Source organism: Elephantulus edwardii, unplaced genomic scaffold (assembly GCF_000299155.1).
Source record: "Elephantulus edwardii isolate Elephantulus edwardi_28Jun2011 unplaced genomic scaffold, EleEdw1.0 scaffold00071, whole genome shotgun sequence".
NCBI classification, from domain to species: Eukaryota; Metazoa; Chordata; class Mammalia; order Macroscelidea; family Macroscelididae; genus Elephantulus; species Elephantulus edwardii.
The window spans coordinates 4,276,641-4,298,731 of record NW_006399821.1 but is presented as its reverse complement, the minus strand read 5'-3'; the positions used below and the strand labels follow the sequence as shown (position 1 = coordinate 4,298,731).

General features: G+C 37.6%; 1 protein-coding gene across 1 annotated transcript in view; it reads left to right on the top strand.

The window, feature by feature from the left end:
• GMDS (GDP-mannose 4,6-dehydratase) overlaps positions 1-22,091 on the top strand; it is an 844,904-nt gene that overhangs the window by 183,931 nt on the left and 638,882 nt on the right. Inside the window, exon 2 of the mRNA XM_006888703.1 lies at positions 15,277-15,321. Coding sequence (XP_006888765.1) covers positions 15,277-15,321 — 45 coding nt within the window. The remainder of the gene's footprint in view (positions 1-15,276; positions 15,322-22,091) is intronic.

Genomic DNA, 22,091 nt, shown 5'->3' with positions numbered 1-22,091 from the left:
CAACAGCAATAACAATACCACTTACAGCCATATTTATAGACATCATAATTGTAAAGAAATGATTTTAATTATGTTATAATTAATTCTTATTTTTTAACTAGAAAACAAGTGTGATAGCATATTTGAGACCTTAAACAAAGGCATACTACTGATACAGAATTGAGTGTAGTTGTAGGAATAAAATGTTGATCTGAATATCAAGGCAAAAAGAAATTAGGTATTTCATAGTAAGTGGCATTTGGAATTTTCTGCAGTAGAATAAACTATAAAAGCTGTTTGTTATTCTAAGAATGTTTAAGAGATATTTTTAATAAATACATGGTGAGGATGTTTAAAGGTTTCTGGTCAATCAGTAGTCAAAAGGGATTTGGTGTATATAGTCAATACAAAGAATTTGAAACAAGTTTTATGCCTGAAACCAAACATTTTTATGTGGAGCACTAGTAAAATATTTTTATGTCAGTTAACAAAAATTTCATTAGAAAATGATGAGAAAGGGGGGAAAAAGCTATGTTTCAGAAAGTTAAAGATCTTTAAATTAAATCACCCATTTCCCATAGAATAGAGGAATTTTCTAACAGTATACTAGATCAATTGATTTGAATTTGAAAAAAATGCTATGTATCTTTCTTTGATCAAGTTGTACAGTGAATCAGTACCTTTATAAACTCTTTCTCACAAGTGGCTGACATGATGACAAGGGAAATGTCTTTTTCAAAATATGAAATTGCTGGCATAAATAATTTTGAATATGTCAACAAAAATAGATATGAAAAGAAATTTGGTATATGTCAATGAAAATAGGTATGAAAAAGTATTTTCTATAAAAAAGTGATAAAAAATTAAAAAAAAAGAAAAAGTATTTTCTATTACAATCTTCCATTCCTGTTAAGTATGAAAATTTTTAAAAAATATTTTCTTGAATTTTAAAACAAGACACTGATTTTTTTTATTTCATTTTACTGCATTTTGAAAGGAAATTTTGCAAAGTATTATAGATATGGTTGTTATATTTGTTATATATTTGCAAATCTGTGAATTACCTATTGTTTATTGATCTGTTGCTAAAAATAGAAGGTAGAAATTCTCTGGGGTTTTGTTGTGTTCTGGGAGCTTACTGGGAGAGCCCTAGAATAGATTCCTGGGCCTCAATGTAAGGTTTTCTTTTTGTTTCTTGAAATAAAAGAAATATTTGTTAAATATTCTGCAATTAAAAATTAGGAAGGCAGTGTGATTTACATGTTCTTATTTGTATAATATAGCTTTTGAATGATTTGTATTTGAGGCTCCAAAGAAAGGGAAGCTTATTTGTGACCTACATAGGCAAATATGAGACTTCGTGCTAAAAAAGGAAAGTTTTCATGAAACAGTAATACTGACATTTTACATTTTTCTAACATGAATAAACATTTATAATATTTGAATTATAGATGATGTTATGCAAACTGGCTACAAAGGCTATAAGACAAATGTAAAGACTACTTTTAAATTAATAAATTTGAAATTACTTTCAATTTGTGTAAATACTCTTTTTATTTGATGCTAATATTGGATTGACACAGTGAATTTATTTAACTTACGCAGAGATTATTTTGAAACTTATGTCCTTTAAAATATAAATCAATTTTTTTAAAGGAAAGAGTGAACTATATGTGTCCATGTGTAGACAAGCATTAAAAAACCAAATATTTTTATTTTTTTAATTGAATTCTGTTATTATGAGATTTCAAGGTAAATTTGATAACGTCTGGGTACCTGAGTCTACTTTCTCAATTATAAATTTTAATCAGGGAACAAATATTTCTTATGATAATTTCAGAATTAGTTGTGCTGCATGTATAAAATATAAGATTTTTAAATGTAATATAGTGTATCAACGATATCAGTAATTTTTTTGCTAAAAATTGTTTTTCTAACTTCCATATTAATTAATTTCTTACTATTTTTTATATCTCTAGCCAATGTATGACCTTGAATAGGAGAGTTAAGCTTTCTGAATTTCAATTTTGTAATCTGTAATTTGGGGGAGCATATAAGTTACCTAATTAGGTAATTGTGAGGTAGAAATGTTAAATTATACTGACAATCATAAGGAACTATAAGAAGATAAGATTCTTTTTAGCAGATGAAGTAATGAACTCTTTGCAACTATGCTGAAATGTAAGGTTGAACTAACTACGTGTGCAAAAAGATGATGATGTGGCTTTTTGCCATCAGACCAGTTTCAACTTATAGGACTCTTACAGATATGACAAAGTAGAATTCCTAGGGTTTCCTAGGCTGGACACTTAACAGGAGCAGATCTCTAGGTCTTTTCTGCCATTGAGTGACTGGTGGATTTGACAGTTAACAGTAGATGCTTAACCATTGCACCACCAAGACTCCACAAAAATCTTAGTTTGCAATTTTATGTTTTGGGAGGGGAAACATTCTCTCAATTTTTCTACATTAATGTTCCAAATCTATAAAATATAGTTCTATATTTGAAACATACCATAAATATTAGGAGAGAAAAGAGCTGGGAAACATGTACAGTAGTTAGATATTGAGTTTAATCCAAAGGCAAGTGCGAGAAAGTGAGAGGGCAGCTGTGGTGCTGCTGTCTAGTTCACCTGGAGTCAAGGCTCCTCAGCTCCACTCTGGCAGTTGAAGTGTTGAGAGCTTGGTACCATTGGTGTCCAGGTGCCACTGGTGTCCAGTCCTCTGCTAGGGTGAGAGGCTGTTTTTCATCCCCTCTCCCAACTTCTCCCAAACTCTAGTTTTCAATAGTGTGAGACCTTGAAAATGTCTCTAGTAATCTTAAAAAGTTGAACTTTATTTTTTAAAGTATGTTCTTAAATGAGAGCTAAGCTGTCACTCCTGTTGGGAGAAGATTGACAAAACAACAGCATAAGTAAGAACATAAAGCAGGCAAAACAACAAAGAAAGGGGGAAACAACTGAAAAGTATTGGACTGTGATCTAGATATCTCAGTAACATTTTATTTTGCCTGTCTTTCCTGTCTTTGTTCCTGAGAATTTAGTTCAATAGAAATGGCCTGGAATCTATAGCTTTAACAGCAGTGAGACTGCAAAAGGGGCACTTTGGCTATGATGGAAGATTATGCCTTTAAGTACATTGTTTTCTTTTAATACATTCTCTGGTGTGAGAATGCTATTGTACAAAAGAGTGCAACATAAACAAATAAATGCAAGATTTTCCAGTCCACAAAATTTGGTTTTATCACCTGAACTTCTCTAACACATACCAGCGAAACCAACTTTTTTGTACATGTCAGAATTCTTTCTTCAGTGAATTATAGTCAACTTCATATCACTCCATTCTTTATCTGTCCGTAGATTCTGAATATCATTTACTTTCTCTTTACTTCTATGAAGTTCAGCTTTTCCAGGCAAATGCGTAAAAGTCTCTGCACTTACCCCTGTATACAAATGCTTCAATCTGCCTATCAAAGGAGGTTTAGATATTCAAATCATGGTTCTTGATTTGCGCCTTTCCTCAGTGTGGTAGGGTTGCAAAGCACATCAGAATTGCATCCCTGGGGTGGGTGGTGACATTTTTTCATGGCATGCAAACATTTTATGAAAAATTATATTAATTAATTAGATGCCTGAAAGAAATAGGGTTTAAAAGAGCAAGAATATTTGTAAAGAATTAAACTGTGCTTGTAACAAGCAGCTACATTTAATAACAGCCTGTTAAATGAATGTGCAATAAAATGGGAAAGAAATAGTCGTTAATATATGGGTATCCTTGTTACTCTTATGACCTTTTCTAAAGCCATAAACAAAAGGACATTTGTTTTCTCTTCCTGCCTTAGCCAGGGCACAAATTATAAAAAGAAATGCATGAAGAAACATTAATAAATCAGGTAAATACTAAAATTTCATAATTCTTTTTTCAGTACAACTCCCGACCCCCTTCCAAACTTAAAGTTTTTCATTAAGCATTGCCTTGAACAGTGGACAAAGTACAGCTCTGTTCTAGTAAGACTACCTGCAAAAAATAATTTCCTCTATAAATCATTTGAATGATTAGAATTACGTAAGCATGTTCTTTGCAGAGAAATGGCCTTTAATTGTACATACTTCGGTTTGAGAAATAGTGAGAAAAGGAGAAAGAGAAGGGAAAGAAGAATTCCATTTCTAAAATTTGACCAGTTTTATTCCTTTATAGCTTTTTACCAGAAAGAGATTATTATTTAAGTAGAGAGTTTACTGGTAAGTTATTATTAATTTCCCTACAAACTTATACAAATCTTTATCAATGTATCTAGAGCACTGAATGATAAAAACTTCCAGCTGGTAAGCTTTTGTTCTTAACTTGAAAGATATTATTAACAGCAACACTGGACAAGGATTTTGACAGGGATCTGTATCTTGTGTTTACCATGGTTTTCCTACCTTGACTTTATGCTCAGGTGTGGTAGTTTTATTTCCCTTGGATATTGTGTTATCAAATGTGAGGTGAACAACCCTGCCACTCTCTATCCAAGATTCATGTGTCCCTGATAACAGAGCTTATGATTAGCTGTGCAGGTACCTGCTATTGTGTTCATCCTGTTCATGTTTGTGTGAGTTTGCTGATGCTTGTGAAACCTAGAGACCTGGACCTGAAGCTTAATCCTATCCAGGCCAGGAAATGTCTGGCTTTCCCAGATACTGCTGAGAGCAATAGGGCAGAGACTAATCACTTATTTCCTTCCTGTCCTCCTCTATCCCAGAGCACCTATGGCCCAAGTGAGTATTTGATATTTACTTATCCAGGTCATTTTCCACTGTTAATCTATTCTGTAGTCACCAAATTTTATATTGTTTTTAGGCCCACTGTTATGGATCCTGTTTTAGTGACACAAATGACCATATAAATAGTTTGTTAGAATATGACCACCATTATGGTGTCACTTTTGCTTCATGGTTATGTTATGACTGTCACTAGAACTGTGCTCCATGTGGTTTTCAAAGGCTAATTTTTCAGAAGTGTATTTCTTGGTCTTTTTGTGAGGTGCCAGTAGGCATACTTGAACCTTCAGCCTTTGATTGACAGCTGACTATATTTACTATAGGTACCTCCTGGGGATTCTTTCACAAATACAATGAAAATGATTTTTCTCTCTACTGACTGTGAGACATTCTATAGCTTAATCTTGACTCACTGTATTAATTTTGTTCCTTTGTTTGTAAATGGGGTAATAGTAGTGAGAATTGCAGAGGGTTATGAGGATGGAAAAGTTAATGAGTGTGAAGCATATCCTGCATGCCTGTTGTAAACGTAGTGCTGTTTCTATAATTACTCCTGCTGTTATTGCTCTTGTCCATGCCATCTCCAATATCAAGAGACCACATAAGGATGCTCATTTGTTTTCCCTGGAGGGAAAAGAATGGAAGAGAAGAAGAGAAAAAAATAGAGTTCATACTAAACTAATTTACATTTAAAGAGAGAAAGAAGACACATGGAGATATAGGATTTCCTGGAAACATTTCTTTTACTTGGAGGTGTCTACTACATTTGATGAACCTACAGGGACTGCAACCTTTGATATGGACTGAGGCTCAATGTCAAGAAGACAAAGATTCTCACCACTGGACCAATTGGCAGCATCAGGATGGATGGTGAAGAGATTGAGATTATTCACAGCTTTAGTCTGCTTGGCTCCAGAATCAACATTCTTGGCACCAGCAGCCAGGAAATTAAAAGATGTATTGCGATGGGAAAGTCTGCTGTTAGGGACCTCTCTAAAGTACTCAAGAGCAACGATGTGTCTCTGGAGACTAAGGTGCGTCTGGTACAGGCCATGGTCTTTGCAATCACTTGTTATGCGTCAGAGAGCTGGACAATGACCAGGGATAGAAGGAGAATTGATGCTTTTGAGCTTTGGTGTTGGAGAAGAGTGATGAGAATGTCATGGACTGCTAAGAAAACAAACAGATTCGTACTGGAGAGGGTTAAAATGGGTGGCTCCTTGGAGGCAAGGATTCTGAGACTTCGTCTGACATACTTTGGTTATGTTGTAAGGAGGGATCAGTCATACTTGGGAGGGTGGATGACAGGTGCAGGAGGGGAAGGCCCTCTGGAAGGTGGATTGATTCAGTGACTGCAGAAATTGGGATGAGTGTGTCGGAGACAATGAGATTGGCACAGGACAGAGCAGAGTTTAGAGCTGTTGTACATAGGGTTGCTATGAGTCGCAAGTGACTTGATGATGGCACATAACAATGACAACAACAACCAGCACATATAAGTGAATGGTTTTAGTTTTTCAATAATTTCTGGGATTGTATGTGTTAGGCTATCTATGCATGGTGTGTGTATGTGTGTGTGTGTGTGTGTGTGTGTGTGTGTGTGTGTGTGTGTTTCCATTAGTTATTTAATCAGAAGTGCATGTTTTTTGTTATTATTGTTAGGTGCCATCAAATAGAATATGACTCATAGCAACCCAATGCACAACAGATCTTAACCTTGCCCTATCTTTTGCCATCTTCATCATCTCTGATATACTTGGCCCCACTTGTTATAGTCACTATGTCAGTATATCTCATTGATGATCTTCCACTTTTTTTCTTAGTCTCCACCAATCCATGCATGATGTCCTTTTCCAAAGACAGACCCTACCTAACCACATTCCCAAAGTATATGACGTAAAGTGTCTCCATCCTTGCCTCCAAAGACTACCCTGGGTAGACTTTCTCCTACACATACTAGTTTGTTCTTGTGGCAGTCCGTATATTCATTACTCTCTTCCTATACCACAATACAAAGGCATCATTTCTTTGTCATCCTTTTTAATTGTCCATCTTTCAGATGCATAGCAAGTAATTGGAGTGATGATGCCACTTAGTCTTTTGTTTAGCACACTTTTTTATTTTATATTGATTTGTATCCAAAATTTGTTGACATTGTTTACTTTAATATATGTTATGTTTCATATAATTATTAATAAACATTGTGTTTTATAAAATTAGTTACTGTTGATCTATCCTTATGATTAATTACTCCATATTTTTTAAAAAAATTGTGTTTCCCCCTTTTTTATTGTGATTTTAAGGAAAGTTTACAGAAGAGTTGGATTTTCATTTGTTCATGGTTGTACATTTCCCTCCCTACACTCCTAGTTAACTTTTTATAAAAAAAAAATTAATTCATTCATTGTTGCATAATTTCTTCCCTCCTCTTCCCTCTCTCCTAATCCACTTTGCTATGCACCTTTTATTCTGGACTATTGTCATACAAATAATGTCTAATCGTGTATTCCTTTTAAACAGTTTTTTTCTTCATCTGTTCCAATGGTCATTATTTATCCCCTCATTTCTTAGTTTCCCCCAAACCTTCTTGTTTTATAACAGTGGTGTTATGCAGTATTTGTCCTTTTGTGACTGACATATTTTACTTATCATAATTTCCTCCAGGGTCACCCATGTTGTATAATATTTTATGAGTTATTTGTTTTTCAGTGCTACATAGTATTCCATTGTGTGAATATACCATAGTTTTTCTATCCATTCATTTGGTAATGGACACATTAGTTGCTTCCATCTCTTCCAGTACTTTCAGCCAGGATCCATTTGACCTTAGCAATGATATCACTGGTGCCACAGTTTCTTTTAAATCCAGCCTGGGTCTCTGACAGGTTTCCATCCTTGTACTAGTATAGCAATTTTTGGATAATCTTCAGCAAAGTTTTACTTGCATGTGATATTAGTATTTCTGTTCTATTATTTCCACATTCTAATGCATCACCTTTTTGGGGAATGGGAGCTAAAGTGCATATATTATCTCAGATGACCAGGTAGCTTTCTTCCATATTTTGTAGTATAGGCTATTAACTGAAAAATATCAATTGGTATCTCATCAATTCCTAAGACCTTATTTTTTGTCAATGTCTTCAGTACAGCTTGAACTTCTTCCTTCATTACTGTTGGTTCTTCATCATATGCTACTTCGTGAAATGTCTCATTGTCAACCAATTCTTTTTGGTACAGTGACTCTGTACTCCTTTCATTTATGTCATCTTCTATACAATCTGTTCTTTTATTTCATTTATGCCATCTTCTCTTGGAGCTTTGTGAATCATTCAAGATTTTGCCCATAGCATCCTAATGTATTGCAGTTTTGGGCTTGAATTGATCTTTTCAGAAATTTGTAGAGAGCATAAATCTCAAAGCACTAGACTTTTTAACTGAAATGTTCACATTTCAAACCCACTTGGACTGTGCTCCAAAGATAAGCCTGAAGAGCTTCTGAAAGGTCACAATCTTCAAAACTGTATTCACTCTCACTGCATGGATTCAGAAGCATCTCATTGCTGACACCACACCACCACCACCCCACCCCCGGCCAACGTGGTGTTCTGAGGCTATAAATCATATAAGAGGAGATTTCCTATCTTTTCCCCATGGAGCAGATGATGGATTTAAACCACCAGAGGGGCCTCTGAGTTAGTAGCACTACTCCTTGTGGACCATATGCCACAACTAAAATGTGCACATATGGAGTTGCCATGAGTCAGAGTTGATGGAATGAAAACCACTATCACTAATTATGTGTTTAAAAATATCTGCTATTGCATACCAATAAGGAGCACTGGTGCCACAGTAGTATGTGCTCTGCTGAGAACTTAAAGGTTGATGGTTTGAGTACACTCCTGCACTGGTGGGAGAATGGGCTCTGCATTCTGCTCCTATAAAGATTAATTCACTCAATTCTGATTTGTACTTACGTGTAGGGGACAGCTTTGCTGTGTAGGATTTCAGAAGTTATGAAATTTTACAGGAACACATTGCCAGATTGCCACTTTTTATTGGACAGCTGATGGATTTGTACCACTGATGTTTTCATTAGAACTTGAATGCTTTAAAAACACTACTTCAGAGGTCCTTTCCATAGGGAGTACAGCCTAGGAAACCTTATGAAGCCGTTGCTCCCTATCATATAGGAGTGGTTTGAGTTGGAATGAACTCAATAAGACTTAACAAACACCCTCCCATTTATTACTTTTTTTCAATCTTACTATCTTAAGACTTTGAACCCCATTTTGTTATATATTTTACATGTTGATGGTGTCCTCATTTCCTCCCTGCCACTCAATCAGTTAATTATCCCTGTACGATGTACACTGGCGCTGTGTGCATTATTTTTCAATATGGTAACATTTTTATGCATTATTTGGTTCTTGACTGTAGATAACACATGCCAAGATGTCTGTGTTGCTTTTCTTAGACTGTGCTATGATGCTGAAGTAGTTTTAGTAGTGCTTCTAGAATATTTGTTAGAGAGAAAGGCCTTATGATCCACTTTAGACAATCAGTCAATGAAAGTCCTGAATTTCTTTGTTGTGATCCCCACATCATGGGTAGTATAAGACTGGGTACCTTTTGTTCCATTGTATATGATATCCCTATGACTCAAAACTCACAAAAATAGCAACTGTATTTTAAAATTTTTCTTTGGAACTTTTCAGTGCAAACTGCTTAGATCCTGTGAAGCTTGATTGTTTGTGTATGGATTTTGCTACTTCTGGGACTATGTGCTAAACACTCACTTTTGGGGGATTTGTTTTGGTTTTTTTAAGTAAAATTTTTATTTTATACTGGATTACTTACAAAGTTTGTATACATTGTTTTTAACACTAGATCTTTCTCCTTTCCTTTACCAATCTCTCCCTCTACTTCTTTAAATTGTGAAATCCTATGATTATGCCCCTGCTCATCCTCACTCCTCTGCTCTCCCTTCATTGGATCCTCATACACATTTTACCAGTTAGTTTTCTATTTCTACGATAATGGCCATATACAGTATTCATCCTTGTGGGACTGAGTTAGCTGACTTACTAGCATAATGCTCTCCAGTCCCTCCCAAGTTAGGAAGTGATTTTCAAAATCATTACTCCTGCATCTTGCATAGTATCCCATAATGTGACTATACCATAATTTCTCAATCCATTCGTGTGTAGTTGGACATTTGGGGCTGCTTCCATGTTTTTTGCAATGGTGTTATGAACATTAATGCACCAATCTCTGTTTGTACTTCAGTATTAATTTTCTTGGGGTGCATTCCAAACAGTGGATCAGCTGAGTCATAGGGAATTTATATTTTTAGCTTTCTGAGGAAATGCCAAACTGCCTTCCAGAGTGGTTGTACCACTTTACAATCCCACCAACAGTATATAAGAGTTTCTATCTCTCCAAATCCTCCCCAATATTTCTTACTGGCTATCCTGTTAAACTTTGCCACTGCTACTGGAGTGAAATGGTATCTCATTGATTTTGATCATTTGATTGGGTTTGATTTGCATCTCATGAAAACATGGGCTGTTCTCATGTTCTTGCGATGTAAACACTCACTTTTGAGTTTCGGTTTCCTGTATGAAATGAGAGATTTGGTATTTTCAGTGTTGTGTGTTTGACAGACTGTCCAGTGTTTATTTGTTGCCAAATACCCTCCTATGACTACTTTTCATATATATTTTCCATCTTGAAACTTCATACCCCAGGAATTGACTACTGGGACTTTCATTCTGGCTCAGAACATACCCTTTGTTAATCATATAGATGTTGTATTACTTCTGTTGGCAGTGCAGCATATGCTCCTATTGTAAGTATCAAAGCAATTAGAAAGATGCCATTGGGACACAGAGTTAAGAGCTTGACAGAAAGGCAGTGAAATGAAGGTTTTCACTTCTTACAGAAGATAATTCTGTTCTCAGATGCTTGACCTGATCAAAACAAGGGCATTCATTTTACAAGTGAAAATATTTTCTTCTGCCAGAAACTTCTAATTTTATCCTGTTCAAGGATATTGTCAGGTGGTGATCACAGGTAGACTCTGAAGTACTATTATCTCCCGGTTCAGAGGAGCAGCTCTCACTATGCAGATGAGAGAATTTTATCCTTGTTTATCTGTCTGGACTATTAGTATCTAGACTGTGAGATGAAGAGGAAATACTCATATCTCTTCTCTGAATCAAGTGGACAGGCTCAAGGATTTTATTCAGGCTTAGAAGTGGATATGAGAATGGATCAGCCAGACTTTTGCCAGCCTTCTGTAGCCATCTGGGAGAAGGGAAACTATGTATTTCCAAAAGCTTTTTAAAGGCATAGAAGTATAATATTTCATTATTATATGTTTTCTGTGGATCAAAAATTATTAATTTATTTCCACATAAATGTTGTTATTTTTTGTTGTTAGGTGCTGCCAAGTTGTATAAGGCTCATAGAGACCCTATGAACAAAAGAGCAGAATGTTGTTCTATCCTGTGCCATCCTCATACTTCCTGATACATATTCGTTATTATATACTTTTTTTAATTTTTAAAATTAGTCTTTATTTTTATATTTCTCTATCTGGAACATTTCAGTGCCTTGTAAACTGGAAGGTTTACCCCTCTGAAAAACAGAAATATTAAAGTATAAGGACAGTACGTGTTAAGTACTTAGATCTGGTTCTTTGACCACAGGGGAAGAATAAGGCCTGGGAAAGCTCAGACATGGCCTTTCCTCTTTCCTTCCTCTAAGCTCTGGAGTGTTCTACAATTACATGCTTCTCTGGGTTTGGGTCACTTGATTAAAAGTGGAAGCACTACTTAATTCACAAAACAACCTATTATGACAAATGACTCATGTCAATTTAGTTTGAAAATAAACCATGTATATTGTTTTATTAGTTGGTTAGATTTGATAGTTTAGTAGTTTGTAGATAGAGGAAGTTGAGGAGAAGAGATGATTTCCTACTTCAGAATAATGAGAGACTTGGATTTTTCTCCTGCCTTGGTGTGTGACTGGTTGTGTGATGGTTGACAGTATCCCTGGACATGTGATCGTTGGTTGTGTAAATCATGAGTTGTGTGATTATGGGCTATGTCACTGGTCACATCAGTGTATGTAGTGCAAGTGACTGGGTTTGTGATTGTAGGCAATGTAAACCACTGGTAGTGTGACTGTAAGTAGCTGGTAATGTGTCAGATAACCTGTGTCTCTGCCCTCTTAGTTGTTGGGAGAGTAAGAGTAAAACTATTTCTTTATCTTGAAAATGTTAAAGCTGTGTTGTTCACTTTAAAAGAAAAAGAAAAAAAAACATATGGGACATTTTTAGGAAGTAGATGAGTGTATCCTACAGGAGAGGATTAGAAAAGCCCTTTAAAAATACTTCTCCAATTAAGACATTTTCTAAAATAAAGATTGAAAACCACACTGAAATTGATACCAGATGCATCATAAATGACAGCATTGCAAATTTGGACCACTGGCTCCTTGATTTCTGAGGAGTGAAGTGCCAGAACTTCCCATGAGCCACAGCCTCTCAGCAGCCATGACAGTTTAGTAATTTTCCTGATTAAAGTCTAACAGCCACTGTTCCTAAAGAGGAGGCAAAAACAACAGCCACTCGTCTTGGCAAAGACTTGCCTCTCACAGATACTCTATCTCTCCCCAGAGTCAGTTCGGGGGCCTGGGGAGTGGACTAGTGAGAGTCAGAATCCAGGAGCACAGTGTGGGCCAGCTTCCCCTCATTGTGAGACCTGGCTATCACTCGATAGGCCTGGCAGGGAAGTGTGGAGGAAGCGAGTGCCCTGCTGGTTCAGAATGTTCCAACGTGGTTGGAAACTTTGAGCAGATCTGGGTGAGAAGAACAAGACCTTATTGACAGGGTTCAGTCCTGGGCAGGCCTGTTTCACATCAACTTTCTACATAATCACAGTCTCCCTCCAACATAACTGCCTCCCATCTTTCACCTCTACCTTTAAAATAAACCCCAAAACATTCTAGTCAACTAGAACACAAAACATTTAAACTCTTTATAACAAAAGAATTTTAAAATGTGAAAAGTTCAGTGCTACCTACTTTTAAAATATTGCTATCTCATTCTTTCCAGGGCTTTTCTCCCTAATATAAAATACTAGTAATAATTATTGTTAGTGTTATCAGCGCTGTCTTATAAATAGCTTTTATATTGAGTTATTTTCTCATGCTTTTCTTTATGCAGCCACTGATTGTGCTAACATTTCTGAGATATATAGAGATAGAGATAGATAGATAGATAGATAGATAGATAGATAGATAGATATATAGATAGATAGATATCTTACGCATCATACATATATCAGGTATAGGCTACCTGGTTTGTCATTATGTGATTTTGTTTGCATACACGAAATATAAAAACCCCTCAAATTATGTCTAGCACAAGATTGTGAGGAAAAGGGAATATGCCAGCTTTTTCTCTTCTCTACATGAGTCAATAAACCAGGATATTTCTGTCAAGAAGTCAGAAGAAAATCTGCTAAAGGTTTTAATGAACCACAAAATGTGTCCCTTCCATGCCTTCCCTTGTCACCCAGCAGGAATTTGTACAGCTCTCGCACCTTGATGTCATAAACGCACATTAGGCAGTGCATTATTTTCAGGACCTGTGGGGCAGCTCCAGTTTCAGCTTTGAGAAATGATAAATACTAAGACTTGCTTCACTTTTCCTTTTCCTGGAATATGTAGTGTTGTTGTTGTTATGTGCCGTCGAGTCGTTTCCGACTCATAGCGACCCTATGCACAACAGCCCTAAACCCTGCTCTATCCTGCGCCAACCGCACCGCCTCTGACACACCCATCCTGATTACCCCAGTCACCGAATCAATCCATCTCATAGAGGGTCTTCCCCTCCTGCGTTGTCCCTCAACCCTCCTAAGCATGATGTCCCTCTCCAAGGACCCGTCCCTCCTGGCAACATGTCCAAAGTATGTCAGACGAAGCCCCAGAATCCTTGCCTCCAAGGAGTATCTTGGTTTAATCCTCTCCAAAATAAATCTGTTTGTTTTCCTGGCAGTCCAGGGTACATTCAGTACCCTTCTCCAGCACCACAGCTCAAAAGCATCCACTCTCCTTCTGTCCTCCCTAGTCATTGTCTAACTCTCTGATGCATAACAAGCGATTGCAAATACCATGGCCTGTTTCAGGCGCACCTTAGTCTCCAGAGAGACACTGTTGCTCCTGAGTACTTTAGAGAGGTCCCTAACAGCGGACTTTCCCATCGCGATGCGCTTTTTGATTTCCTGACTGCTGGTGCCAAGAGTGTTGACTGTGGAGCCGAGCAAACGGAAGCTGTGAACAATCTCAGTCTCTTCTTCATCCATCCTGATGCTGCCAATTGGTCCAGTGGAGAGAATCTTTGTCTTCTTGACATTGAGCCTCAGTCCATACTGAAGGCTGCAGTCTAGGTTTGAATCTGTTCTTCATTTCCTTGAGCTTAAGAAATGCTGAGCGAGTTCGGCCCTTTTGATTTTCTGACTCTAGCTCCTCGCACATTTCATTATAGTATTTTGCTTTGTCATTCCGTGCTGCCTTTTGGAATCTTCTGTTCAGATCTTTAGTATCTTGAATTCTTCCTTGTGCTTTGGCTTCTCTACGCTCCAGTGCAATCTTCAGAGTTTCTTCTGACATCCATTTTGGTCTTTTCTTCCTCTTCTGTCTTTGTAATGACCGTTTACACTCTTCCTGAATGATATCTTTGACATCCTCCCACAACTCATCTGGTCTTCGCTCTTTAGTGTTCAAGGCCTCAAACCTGTTCCTGAGATGATTCTGAAATTCAGGTGGTATGAAATCAAAGTCGTATTTTGGCTCCTGTGGATTTGGTTTAATTTTCCTCAGCTTCAGCTTGAACTTGCATATGAGTAATTGGTGGTCTGTTCCACAATCAGCCCCCGGCCTAGTTTTCACAGCTGATATTGAGCTTCAGATCAGATCGGAAGGAATATGTAGTAGGAACTTTTAAAGTGCAAAGGGATAGTTAAGCTTTTCATACTGAAGAACAAAGAAAAAACATCTCAAAATCACCTAATGCTGCTCCTTGTATGTTAGATTTGAATTGTGCTCCATATGGCTAGGTTTCTAGAAACACATTACCAGGGTTTTCTCCTGAGGTGCCCCTGGATAGACTCAAACCTCTAGCCTTGGAGTTGGTCATTTTAACTGTTTGCACCAATCATGGGCACAATATCACACACTAATTAGTTAAGTGACAAAGCTGAAGCCAAGTAGGCCTGACTCATTTACCTCATTAGCTCCTTGAATTTCAATTTCTCCCTCTGGAAAGACAGTAATGAGAGCACTTTACTGATTGCTGTGGCAGAATAATGTAATGATGTCTATGAAGGCCCCCTATGAGCAGTGCTTATCAATATCATGCTATTATCCTAGACCATTCAAATGTTACTCTCAAAGTTTGCAGTCCCTGCTGCTTTGGCATGAGCCATGACCTCTCTAACGCTGTCCCTTTTTTCTCTCTCCCCAGGATGGTTCCTACTTGGCTGAGTTCCTGCTCGAGAAAGGCTATGAGGTGAGTGATTCAGTGAGCAGACCCAGGCCACCAGAATCCAAAATCACACAGACACAGCAGTCTCACGCTTCCTCTGCCGATGTCCGTAGTGTGTGTGTTTCCACTGGATTCGGATAACAAATAAGTCAAGAGAAGAATGTGCCACTTGACTTGTCATCCTGCCAGCTCATTGTGCTGGCTATCTCCTCATGAGCTCTGGTGGCTTCCCTGGGGGTTAACCGCTCTGCATGCTTCCCGCCTTCTCAGATATCGCAGCACCTCTGTGAGTGAGGGCCATTCAGTTATGACCATTCATTGCTTAATGATTTCATGGGCTACTTAAAAACATCCCAATCACTGTCAAGTCCCTTAACACATAAATTGCTCAGAACAATAAAATTCATGGCAAGTTGAAATAAAAAATTTAAACCTGTATGTTTTTTTCTTTCTAATAACCTTTGTAAAACTATCATTCATTTTAATTTTGTTTTGTGATAAACACAGCAGGACATAGTTCAACAGTTTCTTCAAGTATAATTCAGTAACACAGATTCCATTCTTCAGCTTCTTTTCATTTTGAGATTCTTCAACTTCTACAACTATTTTCTCACCCTTTGCTGAGTTTTCCTTTCCTATTAATATAAACTCACTGCTTCCTAAGTTTCCTATTGAATTTACTTTCAAATTGCTATTGTCAGATTGCTCTCATAAAGAGTGTTTTTAAAAGAGCATACAGTTCAAGGCAGATCTTTTTTCTTGTTGTTGTTGTTAGGTGCCCTAGAGACAAGTATGACTCATAGAGACTCATAAACAAAAGAGCTGAACCCTATTCTATCCTGTGCCATCCTCATATTTCCCAGCACACAAAGGTCTTCCTCTCCTTTGTGTTCCTCCACTCTTCCAAGTATCATTTCCCTCCACTTCTTTATTGCCCTTGATAACTGATAAGTAATTTTGGTCTTCACAAACTTGCTTGCTCTTGTCATTTTATGTAAGTGAGGTAATATAATATTTCTTTTTTCCCCTTGAATTTATTTTTTAAATTCCCTACTAGTTTATTTATAAAATTTAAATATATTGTTTTTAAGAACAAATGCTTAAATTTTCCCTCACCCTGCCCCAATCAAATTGTATAATCCCATGATTAATCCCCCCACTTCCCTGCACATCCTCATCCCTTTGCTTCCACCCTGTCCCACACCTCTTGGATCCTTATTCTATAATAATGGTTTTGTACAATATTTATCCTTGTGGGACTGAATTAGTTCACTCAGAATAATGCTACCCAGTTCATCCCAAGTTAGGTGGTGATCTGCATGTTGCATAGTATTCCATTGTGTGAATGTACCATACCTTCTCAATCCATTTGTTTGTGCTTGAACATTTTGGCTGTTTCCATGTTCAAACCAGGCAAAGATATTACCAAGAAAGAAAACTTCAGACCAATATCTCTCATGAATATGGATGCAAAAATCCTTAACAAAATCATAGCCAGTAGAATCCAAAAGCACATCAAAAAAATAATTCACCGTGATCAAGTGGGATTTATAAAAGGTAAATAAGGATGGTTCAACATAAGAAAAACAATCAATGTAATTCACTATATTAACAAAGTACCTATATATATAACAAGAACCTATATAACAAGAACTATATAACAAGAAACACATGATCTTAGCTATTGATGCAGAAAAGGCATTTCACAAAATCCAGCACCCCTACCTGATAAAAACACTCAGCAAAATTGGAATAGAAGGGAATTTCCTCAACATAGTGAAAAATACATGTGTAAAACCAAAAGCCAACATCATTCTCAATGGAGAAAGACTTAAAACATTTTCCTTGTAAACAGCGACAAAACAAGGATGTCCACTGCCACCACTTCTTTTCAATATTGTATTGAATGTGATTGCTAGGGCAATACAACAAGAGAGAAAAATAAAAAGGCATGTTTTTGTTGTTGTTGTTATGTGCTGTCGAGTCGCCTGCGACTCATAGCGACCCTATGTACAACAGATCCCAGATGAGATAGAATGACACAGTAACTGGGTTAGCGAGGTAGGTGTGTCGGAGAGACTGGCTCAGGATAGTGCAGGCTTCAGAGTTGTCCATAGGGTCACTATGAGTCACAGGCAACTTGACAGCATATGTTTGTTTGTTGTTATGTGCCGTCGAGTCGCTTGCGACTCATAGCGACCCTATGTACAACAGCCCTAAACTCCGCTCTGTCCTGTGCCAATCGCACTGTCTCTGACACTCCCATCCCAATTATCCCAGTCACTGAATCAATCCACCTCATAGAGGGCCTTCCTGTCCTGCGCTGTCCCTCTACCCTCCCAAGCATGATGTCCCTCTCCAAAGACCGGTCTCTCCTCACAACATGTCCAAAGTATGTTAGACAGAGCCTCCGAATCCTTGCCTCCAAGGAGCCACCCCGTTTAACCCTTTCCAGGACAAATCTGTTTGTTTTCCTAGCGGTCCATGGTATTCTCAATATTCTTCTCCAGTACCACAGCTCAAAGGCATCAATTCTCCTTCTATCCTCTCTTCTATCCACTCTTACCATTCTCTAACTTCGCCTGTCTGTCCTATTTTATAACAGCAGTTTTGTTTTCTTTAATCTTTTTATGACTAGTTATTTCACTCCGCATAATGTCCTCCAGGCTCCTTCCATGTTGTGTAATGTTTAATGAGTTCTTTGTTTTTCAGTGCTGCATAATAGTCCATTGTGTGAACGTACTGTAGTTTTTCTATCCATTCATTTGTTGATAGGTACTTGTGTTCCTTCTATCTCTTTCTTTGTTGTTGTGAATGAAGCATCAGGGCTCTGATGTTTGTTTTTGGTTGTGTTGTTTTTTTTTTTAATGTATATTCCCAGTAGAGAAACTTTTTGAGAAAACACCAGACTGCCTTGTGTAATCACTGTACCATTTCACATTCCCGCCCAGAGTGAATAAGAATTCCTAACTCTCCACAACCTCACTAGCATTTGTTGTTTGCTGTCCTGTTGAACTTTGCTATTGTTGCTGGGGTGTTTTTTTGATATATTTACTGCTAATATAAAGGGTGTTCATTGTGGATCCAAGTAAAATACAGTTATTGACAACTCTATTCTTTTTTCCTTCTATCAAGATTGTGCTTATTGGCCCAGTGGTTAGAAAAGCTTATTTTCTCGTTGTTAATATATAACCATATTGAAGATTTAAAGTCTTTGATTGTAGGTAGGTAGGTAGATAGGTATGTTGATTTCTGGGTTTTTTTATTCTATTCCGTTGGTCTATATGCCTGTTGATATACCAAAACCACACTGATTTGATTTCTACAGTTGTTTCATTGGTTTTGAGATCAGGGGCTGTGATGCCTCCTATTTTATTTTTTTTTCTCAGTTCTTTACTCTTTTCCAAGTGCAATTGGAAATTATAGCTGTCAGTATGGATTTCATCTCAATGTCAAGAAAAAAAGATTCTTAACCACTGGACCGATAGGCAACATCAGGATGGATGGAAAGGACTCAAACTGTCAGCAGCTTCATCTTGCTTGTATCCACAATTAACACCCTTGGTACCAAAAGTTAGGGAATAAGGAGGTGCATTACACTGGGAAAATCTGCAGTTAGGGACTACTCCAAATTATTGCAGAATAATGGGAATGTCTATCTGTGTTTCATTGACAATTCAAAGGCATTTGACTGTGTGGATCACAACAAACTTTAACTGACTCTGAGAAGAATGGGAATCCTAGAACACTTGATTGTGCTTGTGTGAAACCTATCCTTGGACCCGGAGACAATCGTCAGAACAGAACAAGAAAGCACTGCATAGTTCAAAATTGGAAAGGGTGTGCATCAAGGATGTATCCTATCTGCATATCTTTTCAATCTATATGTGGAACAGATTATCTGGGAAGCTGGGCTCTATGAGGAGAAGTGTGGCATTAGGGTTGAGGTAGACTCATCAACAATCTGTGTTGTGCAGATGACACAACTCTGTGTCCTCAAACTGAGGAGGATCTGAAGCACTTGCTGTAGAAGGTCAAGGACTGAAGCCTTTAATATAGATTGAATCTCAACACCAAGAAAACAAAAATTCTCACCACTGGGCCAGTTGGCAGCATCATGATAGATGATGAAGAGATTGGGTTTGTTGACAGTTTTAGTTTGCTTGGCTCTACGATGAACACTTTTGATACCAGCACCATTAAATTAAAAGACAAATTGCACTGGGAAAGTCTGCTGTTAGAGACCTCTCCAAAGTACTGAAGAGCAGTTGTGTCATTCTAGAGACTAAGGTGTGCTTGATAAATGCCGTGGTCTTTGAATTACTTGCTATGCATTAGAGTGACTAGAGATAATAGAAGGAGAGTTGATGCCTTTGAACTTTAGTGCTGAAGAAAAATATTGAATATACCATGGACTGCTAGGAGAAAAAATAGGTTTGTCCTAGAGAGGGTAAAGCCAGGTTGCTCTTTAAAGTCAAGGATTCTGAAGCTCCATCTGACATCTTTTGGAGATGTTGCAAGGCGGGATCAGTCCTTCGAGAGGGATCTCATGCTTGGGAGGGTCGAGGGGCAGTACAGGAGCAGAAGGCCCTCGATGAGATGGATTGATTCTGTCAATGGTGTAATGGGGATAAGCATGTTGGAGACAATAAAATTGGCAAGGGATAGAGCAAGTTTTAGGTCTGTTGTACATAGTGTCACTATGAGTCTCAGGTGACTCGACGGCAAGTAACAACAATAGCAATGATGTCAGTGTCTGCTTAAGGCCATAGTCTTTCCTATCACTTGGTATGTTATGTCTCAGAGCTAGACAATAAATAAGGATGATAGAAGAATTGAGGCATTTGAGCTGTAGAGTTGGAGAAGGGCCTTAAACATCCCATGGTTGGCCAAGAGAACAAACGGATATGTCTTGGAGAGGGAGCAGCCAGAGTGCTCTTTAGTGTTAAGAGTTATGAGACTTTGCCTCACATACTTTGGGAATGTTGCTAAGAATGGCTATTCTTTGGAGAGGGACATGATATTGGAAAGAGTGGAGGATCGGCGAATGAGAGGAAGACCCTCAAAGAGGTGAATTGACACAGTGACTGCTGAAGTTGGCTTTTGTATGTCAGGAAATGTGAGGATGGCACAGTATAGAACAGGGTTCAGATCTTTTGTTCATAGAGTCACTATAAGTTGGACTTAACGGCATCACCTAACCAAAACAACAAAATTGTTATTTTTTGTTTGTGTGTTTTTGTTGCTTTTTCTTTTTTTTACCTCTGCCATCTAACTCACAATGATGCTACCTATTCTAGTTGTATGGAAACTGATTTGGAAAAATGTGCCTGCTTAATTGATTTTAGAACTTCAAACATGAGAAACTCTTACTGCTTTCTCTCAGGCATTCATCTTTGGAATGATAAGGATAAAATCGTCCTTTCTTAGAGTAGGTCTCTGCTGTGATGGCAATATTCTTAGCTGTTGTACAGGCAACTGAAAAATGGGATCCCCACTCTGTGTGGCTTTGCCCTAGCAGTAGTGGGTACCCTCTGTTATGAGCACATTAAAGGAGAAGTCCTGTGTCTCAGTGGTGGCCTCTACTTGGGGCGACTCTGCCTTGAGAGAATTAGGAATTTTGGACTGTGTGCATGCAGGTATTGTTAGTGCTTTTGGGGGGCAAATGGAAAAAAGGAGTAGCAAGAAGTTTGACATCTAGCCTCCAGGAGGATTTGAAAGGAAGGAAGTTAATTTTCTTTTATTATAGCACATCATCTTTTCTGAGACACTTGACTTTCAGACTTTATAAACTTACAGCTGTTTTTAGTATCTTATGAACCTTTTTCTAAAACTATGTCTTGTAAAAATATGAAGACATAATTGTGACATGTGCAAGTATTTTCACACGCCTTTGGAACGTTTGGAATAAGAATGTATGGTATAGAGCACCATCTGTACTATATGGCCACTCATTTAAAGTGAAGACTGATATTTATTCAGGTTAGATTAACTGAATTCTTTAACAAATATTTTCTGTGCTCTAATTATTTCTGACTGGCTGAGTACAGTTTGGCTAGAAAGAACTTAGGATGTGGCTATGAATAGAGGGAGCTAAGAGTTGTTGTTGTTGTAGGAACTAATTACAGTGTTGAAGTGAGAAGTGAACTGTTAAAGTGATGTTTTTACTTCTGGGTTTTGACATCAGTTCCTAAGGTGTGAGTTGTGGGCTGAAGCAAAAAGTGAGGAACATGGCCATGTGCATGCCCAGTATTGATGAGAACAGGCATGGTTGCGGCAGTATGTGTGAGAATGTGGTTTCACATGGATCAGGCCTAGTACTACTTTGATGCCATACACTTAAATCATCTTTGATCTGGAAGGTTCAAGTACACAAGGTGCTGTTGATGTTCCTTTCAAGGGCTAAGAAGAGCATGCGCAGAAAGGTGAAACTTCATTTGGGTGCTTTAAAATGGAAGTACCTCACTTTGGAAATATTCTTCTATAGGGGAAAGAAGTAAGTGTAATGAGGACTTCACAATGCAACATGAGCTTCAAGTACTGTCATTCCATTGAAATGTGACATTAGGAGAGTTTACTTCAGTTTGATAATGAGAGAAAAGCCACCTTTGACAATGTATAGATGGTGGGAAGTGAGGATAATTGTGAAGTTGTTTGGCAAAAAAAAAAAAATGGATAAGATTCATGAATAGGAGAATAATGTGGGATACCATTAAAAGAAATAACATCCGCATCATAGGAATCTCAGAACGGGAAGAAGCAAGTAAAGACACTGAAAAAGTTGTGGAAGAATT